This window comes from Protomyctophum bolini (genome assembly GCF_963924005.1).
Source record: "Protomyctophum bolini genome assembly, chromosome: 3".
Lineage (NCBI taxonomy): Eukaryota > Metazoa > Chordata > Actinopteri > Myctophiformes > Myctophidae > Protomyctophum > Protomyctophum bolini.
The window spans coordinates 24793626-24807290 of NC_137864.1; the positions used below are offsets into that span (position 1 = coordinate 24793626).

The 13665-nt window shown below is 42.7% G+C and overlaps 1 protein-coding gene across 6 annotated transcripts in view; it reads right to left on the bottom strand.

Moving 5' to 3' along the window:
• The window catches only part of fam13a (family with sequence similarity 13 member A), an 87662-nt gene that overhangs the window by 39397 nt on the left and 34600 nt on the right, over positions 1 to 13665 (bottom strand). For all 6 annotated transcript variants that reach the window (XM_080756394.1, XM_080756393.1, XM_080756392.1 and 3 more), the window contains 2 exons: positions 12061 to 12317; positions 3778 to 3822 (listed from right to left, as the gene is read on the bottom strand). In XM_080756394.1, the coding sequence (XP_080612520.1) occupies positions 3778 to 3822; positions 12061 to 12317 (302 nt within the window). The remainder of the gene's footprint in view (positions 1 to 3777; positions 3823 to 12060; positions 12318 to 13665) is intronic.

Genomic DNA, 13665 nt, shown 5'->3' on the forward strand with positions numbered 1-13665 from the left:
GGGGAGCAGTGGGGACCTGGCTTATACTACTGTAGCCATGGTGACAGGCTACCAGTTACCTGTGCAGGTTACCAGACAGTGAATCGGCATGTATGCAGTAGGCCATGTAACACAATTCACAGGTTCTGGATGTGTTTCCATACGCTACGGCTCGGTTTCAGATGAGGTCCTCAGAACCTCATTTGGACCCTGCTCAGGAGGTGGTAATGGGAATGGGAAGCTAGAACTCAGAACTTATCGTTCAAATATTTTCTAAAACCACAAGCTTACAATCTAAATGCCTACAACTAAATAAATCATATCACTGATCATACTGATCATTTACCTCACATTATAACCTCACCTAATTATGCTACAGCAATTGTTTTTTTAGAGAGAAATCCATTATAGACTCTGAGCGAGTGGTTAACTTGTCAGCAGAATCACTTGACCTTTTGAATTTCATTCGGCAGTTAAGGGCCATCCACACCAAGAATGACTGAACATCCACACTGATGGCGATGAGCGATAACATTCTGTAAACTATGGTGCCAAGCACGCGTTGCATGCTACAGCTGTGTTTCTGTTACCGATGTGCATTGTGCAGAGACAGAAGGGCTTGGGTTGATGACATTTTTCAAAGACGAGTTACAGTCGCATAATCCAACACGTTACAACTTGATGGCTAATATAGACAAAATGTATTCATACTTTCATATGAGTCTACATCCATTTGATGGTATCATGCCGATCATCAAAGAGGACATCAACTAAGGACCAAACAAAATGATGAGATATGTTGAATTTGAGTGCTGTGTTGAACATAATGTGTAAAACCTGACGCCCTGTAAATTCGGAAAGATTTTGATTGGCTCAGTGTTTCTATCATTCATCAAATCTGTCTGAAAGTGATCCCAATGATATAGTTTGCCAGACTATATCGTACACTATACCATACATACACTATACCATACATACACTATACCGCTCACTATACCGTACACTATACCATACAGTACACTATACCATACCATACACTATACCGCTCACTATACCGTACACTATACCGCTCACTATACCGTACACTATACTGTACACCAGGTGTTCCCAAACTTTTTTGGAGCAGGTACCCCTTTTGGGGTAGATATTTTTCCAGGTACCCCCTCATCCTCGCAACACGGATAACAATATATTTACAACCATAAGCAGTGTTTCCTGCAGGAAAAAGCTTTGGCATGGTGCTGGGCACAGGCCGCAATTTTGATTAATTAATTAATTTGATTCATTAATTAATAAGATTAATACATTAAGATTAATTTGTATTATTGCTCTTGTATTGCTATTGGAGACACTGGGGGGACACTGGGGGACACTGGGCAGGCACTGAGGAGGCACTGGGGAGACACTGGGGAGGCACTCAGGGGCACACTGGGGAGGCACTGGGAAGGCACTCGGGGGGCACACTGGGGAGGCACTCGGGGGGACACTGTCTAAATGTATACGTCTAAATGTATACGTCTAAATGTAGACGTCTAAATGTATACAGACATCTAAATGTGTACGTCTAAATGTAGACGTCTACATGTAGACGTCTAAATGTAGACGTCTTCTCTTATGGGGGTCCCTGGCATATCTTTTCAAATGGGGGTCCACAGGCTAAGTAGTGTCAATTTGGGGGTCCTTGACATGAAAAAGTTTGGGAACCACTGCTTTAAACACTTTAGCACTTTATGAACATGAACAAAATAGATGGGTCCCCCCTGGAACTCCCTCAGGTACCCCTGGGGGTCCCCGGACCCCACTTTGGGAACCACTGCTGTACACTATACCATACACTATACCGTACAGCTATACCGTACACTCATGCATGAGTGCTTGTGTGTCCGGATACTATACGCACGAGTACAAGAGTGTGTGCTCAAGCATGTGTGTGTGTACTGTGTGTATGTGTGTGTGAACTGTATACGCGCAAGTGCGATCATGCCTGTTTGTGTGCCTTTTGTCTGTTTTATGAAAAAAGAAGTCAAGACTGCATTGAGAAATCTCTCCACAGCAACCACAGAGAGGGAGAAAAACAACAATGCAATGCATGCAAAGCAAACTAATGCGTCTCATCCTGAGGTGATCCAGCTCTAATTCACAGTAAGACATTAACCCTGACCTCATAAATACTATTTCTCAACATGGAAAGAGGGAAAGCTAAAACATTACTCTGTCATTCTCTAGTAAGTTAGTGTAAAGTATAACAGCATTGTTTAAGTGTGCTTGCATGGCTGTGTGTGTGTGTGTGTGTGTGTGTGTGTGTGTGTGTGTGTGTGTGTGTGTGTGTGTGTGTGTGTGTGTGAGAGAGAGAGAGAGAGAGAGAGAGAGAGAGATAGAGAGAGAGATGCAATACCTACTGTAAAGATTTACTGTTAAAAACACAGAAAGTTAAATCAACACTGAGAAATGTACTGACCCGAATCCATTACCAAACCTTGAGTTTAAGCTGAATTCATAAATGATGGTGCATAAGGTTAGAGGTGACTGCTGGGTGAGTCTCAGGTGTCAAAGAGGTGTGAATCAGATTCCATTGAAAGCTTTATATTAGTTGTATGTGTAAACACGCGTTGAGTTTAGAAAATGCAGGGGCTTTAATTCACAGGGGCTTTTTTAACCTACCCTGTATCGTATAGGCTCCATATAGGCTCTAATGCTAATGCAAAACCAGTTTTGTTCTGGTTTTGTATTGCTTCCCGAGTGAACCATTGCTGCACATCACTACCCGGACTCTCTCCCCTTTTCCTGTCAATCTACACTGTTCTATAGAACAACTCACAGAAAAATTGCTCAGACTGTGCACAACAGTGAGGTCATACAATTCTTGTCATTTTAGTGCTATAATATGATGCACTGGCTGAGCACCTTTGAGTCTAGTCACACAGGTGACAACATTATGCTGAAATTTGATAGCCTAATCAAAGAGCCATACATAGCAGAGAGAAAGATTAGGTGCTTATGTCATGACTGCTACCATGAGATGGCACCATGACATGGTGCTGCTCATAGCGCTACTGCTATCTTTGACTTAACTTGCCAATCTGCCAAAGTAAATACGACTCTGCCATTAACTGTATTTATTTCCACTGTAATTATATATAGCTATATTACATAGTACCCCAACCAGAATACATCTAATTGGGGAATTCACACACACACACACACACACACACACACACACACACACACACACACACACACACACACACACACACACACACACACACACACACACACACACACACAGTACCAAAACGTGTTCTCACTGTGTCCTTACAATGCTTTTCTATAGAATATATATACTGGGTAAACACTAAATAGCACCACTGCAAAGTGTCACCCAGTAAATAAAATAGTCAAACCAAATCCAGATATATAACATTAACTACAGCCTGGATAACATGACAAACCCAGTCTCTGTCTGCATTGTACAACCAGAGGATATTAGATTTTAACAGGAAGTTTTCATGTCCTGACCACGTGCTGTGGTGTGCAAACAGCACCGCCACAATAACAAAATAGTAATGCAATCTGTTGCGAACTTGCGTGTGTCCACTCCCTCCTCTATAACTGAAGCTTCTGTTGTTTTACACGCTAATGTGACCCCCTTCTCTCTCTCTCTCTCACACACACACACACACACACACACACACACACACATGCGTGCAAACACTCCCCTTTAACGACTCCAAAAACAACATGCTGTCTCACGGTTGTCCTGTTGCATACACTACTCTGTACGTAACGGCATGGTCTTACCTCACGTAGAATGGAGATATTGGTCTCTCCCTCTCATCTTGGGATCTGGGAAAACAAAGGACAATTAATTAAGGAGTGCAATAGAATGTATTTACAGATGACTAAAACCAGATAAGTGCCCCCACCTCTCCTTCCTGGACACTACAGTGTTATTGGGAGAGAGTAGGCTGAACACGGCCATAAAGACTGCCTTTTGTGTGCACAACAATACCCAACATGGTGCTAGCAGAGCTACACATCAGCTGCTTTTGTTCAGCTTGTCTCTGGTAATTATTATATGAACTATGGAGAAGTGCGGAGCACCGCCGCTGAGGCTCTATGAATGTAGCTAGGCTAGTGGCCTACCACTGGCCAAGTGCCAACACCGCATTATGAACTAACAATTTTGATAAAGGAACATGAAAATTGATGCTGCTTTACATTTGCATATCCTCCAAATGTAATGGAAAATGTGACATGTCCTCTGACATAACTGTTTCTTGGATAACAAATACATAGGAGGTGGACAGGTGGGATGTTCAACTGCTGTTGTGTTTAATGAATGACCTTTTCAATGATCGACAGTCATAGTGCTAGCTAAGCTATTGAATGCTTGGTGACTGTTTACTTGACACAGATATTTTACTTCATGATGTGTGTAAAAATTGAGCAAATTCATAAACAGTGTAAAAATGGAGCAAATTCCATCTGTACGCTGCTTGTATTTTCGTAAGTGAAATTAGCACTGAGGATTTCACAGTCCATTAGCCCTGGGAAATAAACACGCACAAACAATCACTAACACTAATCATGTGTTTTTAATTCTCAAGACTAAACAATGGGCACTCTCTAGCACACAGGAGAAGAATGAGGTGTTATTGAGGGGGACTGCCCAGTAAATATTTGGCACGGTGGCGTTTTGTGGTACGTGACGATCCGCTGTGTGGTTTACGGTAAGAGGGGGCTGGACGTGTCAGCGGAAAGGTGGGTAGGAGGGGGAAAAACACGGCACTTCAGCCAGTCAGCAGGACACAGTCACACGTCCAAAACAAAGGATTTGAGTTTCAAGTCAGTCAGGAATCAAAATGGACCAAAGTTCACTCACCTTCCAAAGACTTCTCACATGACACTATCTTGAAAAAAACGTGTGCTTGTGCGTATGTATACGTGCGGGTGTTCTCTCTAGTGCAATGTTTTTCACACGTACAAAATCACCTTATGATACAAGCTGCATTTGAAACTTAATACATGAAATTTGTAAATACCTAGTGGGAACTTGGCTGCAAATATATTTCTTTCCTTCCCAGCACGCCCACCCACCCACCCACCCACACCACACCACAACACCCCCCCCCCCCCCCGCCCCACCCCCACCCCCACACACTTAGCTGGTGTTATACAGTCTGGCAAGCGTATTATAATAATGTGTGCCGTCACTGATGTCGTGAATTGCAAAAGCGGATATCCTGCTTACCCACTACCTTACTGAAGGGGATAAAGAGACGTCTTTGCAAGGGGAACTTGGAATAGCCCTTATCCTCCCAGAGGAGACGGAAAACTACCGACAGAACAGTAGAACAAGGCCATTTTCTTTTCTATGAGTTTCTATGAATGAATGACGCATCATGCTGAATGAAACAGAATGAATCAACAATCAATCCATGATTCAATCACTCAATCAATCAATTACAAATACAGGACCTAGACCAATATCCTTGTAGTTAGAATGTCCACCCTGAGTTTGAGAGGTCTGGAGGTTCAATCGCCAGCCCCCCTGCTTGGCACTCACTAAAAACAATGTTAGTGGCTGTTACTGTAAATCCTCCATGACAGAGACTCTGGGGATGTCCTCTCTCCCCCAAAAAATATCTGTTTTTATAAGGATGATCATCTGGGCATTTTTGGCATTCCTTGGGGCATAGGGTTAGCCTGTGCCATACCTAAAGCACTTGGCTGATAATCCAGCTTGAGCCATTCTCTACTATACATTGCCTGAAGTGTACATTCCATCAAATAAATGGGTGTTAAAGGAGCACAATAGCATCATGGTTCAGGGCTTAGTCTGAGCCAACCAGGGCTGTAGAAGACCTTCTGAGGAAACTATTAGTATAGAAATGCCTTCAGTACTGGTTAACGTACATATGTGTGGTGTTGTTTTGTCTAGTCAATAGAAAACATGATTTTTTATTAAGGTTGGGTCTATAATGAGTTGTAACTGTATAATCACATTTATAATGCACTTATAAGACAACTCTTATAAATGTTTATAATTATGCTTAACAACTTCTAACAATATTTCTGAAGTATAATAATTCGTATTATAATTGATAATGTAATTTATATGTGAAAGGTCTTTTTCAGGGAATCAATCCCCAAAGAAGACATTTCCAGGTCAAAACATTGGTATTCCTTTAATAAATCCAATAAATACCAAGGTCAGCAGCACCCATCAATACTGGAGTACGCCCTTCACAGCTTTGTTTGTTTGCCAAGGAAAAGTGTGTTGAAGTATATTTCTCCAAGTTGAAAGAGAACCGGTTTGAGCCAGTCATTTGAGTCCAGTCATCTCCAGGCTGGTTAGGCAAGCTATATCATTGTGATGGATGACACTTCCTCACAGATGGCCCACAATGCCCATCGGGTGGCGAGGAGCAGTGCGCGCTCACACCACACCGCCACGTTCCTCACTCCCACCTGCTTACAATGGGCTTCTAAGAAACCACAGGGTTACATCACATAATTCAGTGAACCATGACAGCTACATACAAAAGCCTGCATGCATCCCGTGTGGTGACTATGCAAGGCCCCAAAAGCCTATAGGTTCACAAGACATCACTATGTTGGTTCTGCAGGGCTGGTGGGACTGACTTGGGAAGTACAGTACTGTAGTGTACAGCAGGGGTAGGCAACCTTAGGCACGGGTGCCAACATTGGCACAGGGGAGGGTTATCACAGGCACACTGGCATAAGAGTGAGACAGAGACATTTTTTTTCTTTTAAAATTAAAAATAGGTTTAGTCAGTTCAAATAAGTCCACTGATACATACATCCTGCACATAATTGTACATTCATTCAAACTTATGACTGGGAAGGAATTCTGGGACATACTGCAGGTGGGCTACTGCTCTGAGTTTAATAATCATTACATCTTGATGTGAAAGAAAATATTTCTAAGGTTGTTATGTGTATCCTATGGACAATCAAAATCAGTTGGGAATATTTCATTTTGATGTGGTGTCATTATTATATATGGCATACTGACTACGGAAATGAAATAATGTGAAAATAATATTAATATTAATACGTTCATCGCAATGAATATCTGATTCTGTTCATGCCAATAGTGTGCTTTACTTTAATTTCTTTGCACCACTATTAAGCGCTGTGATTTAATTATAAAAGCACATTGTAACAATACTCTGATATAGTACCGTATAAGCCAGAGTGAATTGGGGAAACGGAATTCATTTTACAAAATTATTATTCCACCATCAATATGCAGAAAAGCATCTCACCAAACACAGATCCTGAGATGGGTGATTATTTGAGCTGATGGGACAGAGACCAAGCGGGACCTGACCATGACCTCAGAGACAGCAGGGACACCCAGAAGCGGGAGGTGTGTTGACAGGAATGAAGGCTTGAAGGGGCAAATGTTTCTTACGGTAATCATGTCATTCAGGAGCATGAAGCCTGAGCGCATCATGTTACATACGAAAAACAACAGATGTACAAATCAGAACGCATCGCAGGCCGGACACGCTGTGAGCTTGGAAATGTCCTACTTTCTGCGCAAGACACCGGCACAAAACAGTAGGAGGCTCACATGGGCAAGCAAAGCAGATTGTTATGACTTGGACGACGGTGTGTGACTTCTGCCCTAATAAATTGACACCTCCATTCCATAATCTCCCAAAACTGACTTTTTGTAAACTCATCTTGAAATCACAAAACCTTACTTTATTGGACGAATATAAAAAATTAAATAAGTCAGAAAAATATATTAATTTCCGGTATTCTATGCTGGGCTCTGGTAAATACCGTTGCAATCCTGTGCAAGTTTGGGCCTCTGGGTGTTACAGTATGCTGACACAGTATGTCTGACACATACCTCTGGGTGTTACAGTATGCTGACACAGTATGTCTGACACATACCTCTGGGTGTTACAGTATGCTGACACAGTATGTCTGACACATACCTCTGGGTGTTACAGTATGCTGACACAGTATGTCTGACACATACCTCTGGGTGTTACAGTATGCTGACAGTATGTCTGACACATACCTCTGGGTGTTACAGTATGCTGACAGTATGTCTGACACATACCTCTGGGTGTTACAGTATGCTGACACAGTATGTCTGACACATACCTCTGGGTGTTACAGTATGCTGACACAGTATGTCTGACACATACCTCTGGGTGTTACAGTATGCTGACACAGTATGTCTGACACATACCTCTGGGTGTTACAGTATGCTGACACAGTATGTCTGACACATACCTCTGGGTGTTACAGTATGCTGACAGTATGTCTGACACATACCTCTGGGTGTTACAGTATGCTGACACAGTATGTCTGACACATACCTCTGGGTGTTACAGTATGCTGACACAGTATGTCTGACACATACCTATGGGTGTTACAGTATGCTGACACAGTATGTCTGACACATACCTCTGGGTGTTACAGTATGCTGACAGTATGTCTGACACATACCTCTGGGTGTTACAGTATGCTGACACAGTATGTCTGACACATACCTATGGGTGTTACAGTATGCTGACACAGTATGTCTGACACATACCTATGGGTGTTACAGTATGCTGACACAGTATGTCTGACACATACCTATGGGTGTTACAGTATGCTGACACAGTATGTCTGACACATACCTCTGGGTGTTACAGTATGCTGACACAGTATGTCTGACACATACCTCTGGGTGTTACAGTATGCTGACACAGTATGTCTGACACATACCTATGGGTGTTACAGTATGCTGACACAGTATGTCTGACACATACCTCTGGGTGTTACAGTATGCTGACACAGTATGTCTGACACATACCTCTGGGTGTTACAGTATGCTGACAGTATGTCTGACACATACCTCTGGGTGTTACAGTATGCTGACACAGTATGTCTGACACATACCTATGGGTGTTACAGTATGCTGACACAGTATGTCTGACACATACCTATGGGTGTTACAGTATGCTGACACAGTATGTCTGACACATACCTATGGGTGTTACAGTATGCTGACACAGTATGTCTGACACATACCTATGGGTGTTACAGTATGCTGACACATACCTATGGAAAGTGAGAGCAAGCTGACAAGTAGCCATGAGATTTATTTTCCAGATGTGTAAAGTAAACTCACAACCTCAGTCATAAAGCATGATCTCCAATTTGCTGTGCCGGTGTGCACACATCAGAGCCATCTCCCGTCCGTCAGTCCGTTAGTAAGTCACCCCACGCCTCCATATATGGTCACACCTCGTGACATCATACCTCCATATATGGTCACGCCTCGTGACATCACACCTCCATATATGGTCACGCCTCGTGACATCATGCCTCCATATATAGTCACGCCTCATGACATCACATGCACCTCCATATATGGTCACACCTCATGACATCACACCTCCATATAATGGTCACACCTTGTGACATCACGTCTCGTGACACGTCACGGCCACGACATCACATCCATCTCCATGTAGTCATCTCCATGAAGATCACGACACTGACCTCATCTAACCCTGAATAACCATACATGGAGAAGACTGGATCATCACCTATATCTATATGGAGCCGGCCAGAAACTCTACATCTGACCTCAAACCCTTAGATCTCCATATATGGAGCTGACCTGTTCTGACATTCCTTATGTTGATCCCTCCCCACCCGTTCTTCCTGTTCTGACATTCCATATTATGTTGATCTGACCTCATCAAACCCTGTACACTCAAGAGACGCTCCATATATGGCCAGTATTCTTTTTTTAGTACAGAATTCATTCCATATGTTGATCAAGAATCAAAAATGTTTTGCAGTGTCCTTGATAAGTCAAGCGCTTTAAATGTGTGACTAGTACTACCGGTAATAACCTTATAATAATGGGTCAGTACTCAGAGTCATGTGCTCCACTGTAGCTGCCATGCAATAGTCAGCTTGTGTCGTTGCATTGCTCGCACAAGGAGAGAGCCAGAGTGTATGCCAGTAAAGCCAGACTGAGTACGCTGGAGGTCCCCTGTCATACTGACACTGACAACTGGATCAGCCACCCAATACGACCTGATGAGTTGATCTTTTAGACACACACACACACACACACACACACACACACACACACACACACACACACACACACACACACACACACACACACACACACACACACACACACACACACACACACACACACACACACACACACACACACACACACACACACACACACACACACACACACACACACACAGATTTACAGCCACCCTCTAGTAGTGTGGGAAGCTGTTGGCACTTTATAGAGACATGCAGAGAACACCCAAACTATTAAAAGAGTTATGTACAGGTAGTGATCACATCAGCCTTGCACATGAAATAAATCCGTTTTGAAATATCAAATGAGGTTGTCTTTGGTGATGCAGAAGTTGAAAGGGAAAAAAATATTTAATAGTGATACAGTATTACAGAATACAGTGCCTGATGCTGTTGAAATGATACAGGCAATTCAATTAGCAATGTTGATCATACACAGTTCCACCTCCAGTTGCTCAGTAGCCCACAGTAGCAACCTTTGCAAAGCAATGTGTGCACTGGCAGGGTACTGTAATCCATCCTGTCTGTCTGGCAGTCTGTCTGCAAAATTATGCTTAATTTACACTCTGTTGTGTGATGGTGTCACTCGCTGAAAAAAGCAGATCTACAAGCTCACAGCAGGTGGCACAAAGCTAAATCTCATCTACATGTCTGATTGTCTGTTGAGTGAACTACTGTGTTATATTACACTGTATCTGGTGCTGACATTATTTGATCACTGTTTAGTATCTTATGAAAGGTCACTACATGTATGTTACTGTATGTTAGATAAACTGCAATGATAGTATAACAGGTTCATTAGTTCTCACTTTAGTGCATTGGAAAAGCATTTATATTTATAGTTGGTCTGTCTAATACAGTAGAGTAGAAGATGATACAAACAAACAGTTTTTATATTTACCTATACCATTTTATTGTATTTTATACTTCCTTCTGTTATCTGCTGTATATATATATTTATATATATTTAGTCACATTCAATACCTGACCAATAAAGACATTATTAAGGTCCATTAAGAGATTAAGGTCCATTATTCTGATTCAATCAGGTCCAGGTGTATTAGCATGCTAGCTAGGGCCATTGCTCATCCAAGCTGCATCCTCCCCCACAACAGAGACACAGCTCTAGCCTTGTTATTCCCAGGGCTTGGGACACTTGATACTGAATGGCTCTGGTTTCAGGCACTTGGAATACGCTTTTTGACATGACAGCAGCTCATTGCAACACAGTTTTAGCACCTCAGATCTGAGATGGCAGCCGGATGCTCTGGATTCCTCACCCACGCCCCTAGGGTGATATGACATGTCATCTAAGCAAACAGTGGTCATAACCTATTTATCATACTAAGCCTTACCTAGGAATCAGGATTCCACATAGGTGCTGTGTGCTGGTACCGGTGTTAGCCTGTTATATGGGGGTCTTGTTTAAAACACTGAAATAATAACTGAAACTGTTCACAGGCCTTTTCAACAAGCCCCTCAATGTGTGATTCAAACTTTGGGTATCGGATGCCGTGTTCATGATTTGTGTCATTTTCTGCAAAATGGGTCCTTCCCACACGGCTGGAAGCGTAAATAAACGTGTGCTGATCTGTCCAGCGGTGTCCGAGATGAGCAGACAGATAAACGGACAGAGGCTTCTGGATGAGCAGACAGATAAACGGACAGAGGACTGATCTGTCCAGCGGTGTCCGAGATGAGCAGACAGATAAACGGACAGAGGTGATAACTATGCAATACATGCATTGTGTAGTTTAGTTTCTTTCTCGCTGGTTTCTTGCTGGAAATAAATTGCTACAGTATGTAGAGAAGTGGTTCTCAGCTGATTTGGCATTGGGACCTTGATTTTGAACCTTGAACTGTCCAAGAAGACAGGAAGCAATGTAAAGACTGAGCTCAGACATTAAATAAGGCACGATGATGAATCTCATTCTACTCTAGTATTTTGATCATAAACTGAGTACTGACCTATTAAGGGCCTCTAGACTCCCGGAGGGGGTGATGTCAGAGGGGGTCCGGGTAGATCCATTGTCCGGGCTGCCTCGGTAGTGACCTGGGTGTGAGGCAGTCGTCTCCATCATCTCCGTTTGGCTGAGGCTCCCCATTTCTGGGGTCAGGGTGAGAGACAACGGTACAGGCAGGGGCCTCACATGGGGCAGGCCAATAGAAGGTCTGGGATGGGGTACTATGGGCTGTAATGCATTCTCAGTATCCCCCTTCCTCACCTGTGGAAAGACATGGAGGTGAACAACATGTGAGTCTCGTGACAGGAGAAATCTGAGAAGTTATGAGGTCAGCGATACGTACCAGATAGTATTTCAGTTTAGCATATCCATTCAAATACAAAGGTACATATGTACAACGTACAGCTCATCATTAGTGCTATCATAACTATGAACCTTTGCTCGGTTCGCTATGAACTGCATGCATTAGAGGATGTGTTATGGTGGTCAGAGTGTGGGGTAATAAAGGACCAATAAAAGCATGGAAGCAAATGAGCTCCCAGTCTGTAAAACTGAAGGGTTACAATCATGTTTGTCTTACCTTGCTGACACAGACGTATAAATTACATGAGCTGTCTGCTCATTCTATCTCTACCCGGCAGCAGACTGGCTCTAAAATGGGTTTGAAGAATTGATAACAGACGATTTTGAATGAAAGCTTTGCTTTATAGCAGTCTGTAGCTTAAACACTGAATTAGCATTTTCTGGGCATTTCATAATAGGCGAACATTCTGTGAAATAGCAGATCTTCTGTACAAGCTCACGATGCATAATTTTGTGACGTGTTGTGAACTGGCAGATCGGCAAAGGAAAGGGCCAAGTGCAGACTACTGTAGGAAGTATTTAGGATTTAGCTGGTTAAGAGGCTCTTGTTATTTTGAGTGGCGCTAGCCCATCCAATGCGTGGCATTTGAATATTATGTCATATGGCAGCCAAGTCTATGAGATTTTGGGGTTTGTTTAGAGCACTTGTGACGTAAATCGTTTACCAGCCAAGTCTATGGCCGATATAAATACAGTAGGCACCCCTCACTTCACACAAGTGTGATTTTAGTTTTACAATGATCAGTGGAACATTTCTATTTGGAGTCTCTGCAATTGTTTTGCGTAAAATCATTCATCTAGCCAGGAGTTGACGTTAAGTTAATAGGGGTGATGGTGGAAAGTTCTCTTTAGCGTATGGATTTTTCCCATTAGTACTCGTTATTTGATTGAGCTAAATATGTCCCACACAGAATGCCATAGGATGAAACCTTTTACAACAATCCACTGTCAGGCACCACATGTCCCAGTCCCACATGTGTCTCCTAAAGCTGCAGTAAGTGATTTTTGAGGGGCGCTAGCCCCTCCTATGCCCAGATTTCCAGGTTTATGTAAACACAAACATTGGCTTGTGATTGGCTGATCACCCCATAGCGATGATTTGATTGGCTAAGCAAAAGTACATATTGAAGATAAAAGTAGAAAAGTGGAGACGTGAGGACGCAAATTGTGATTGGCCAGAATGAGATGTATGTATGAGCGCCCCTCACTTGGCTAATAGCTAAATAGCCATATATTCAGATAGCAA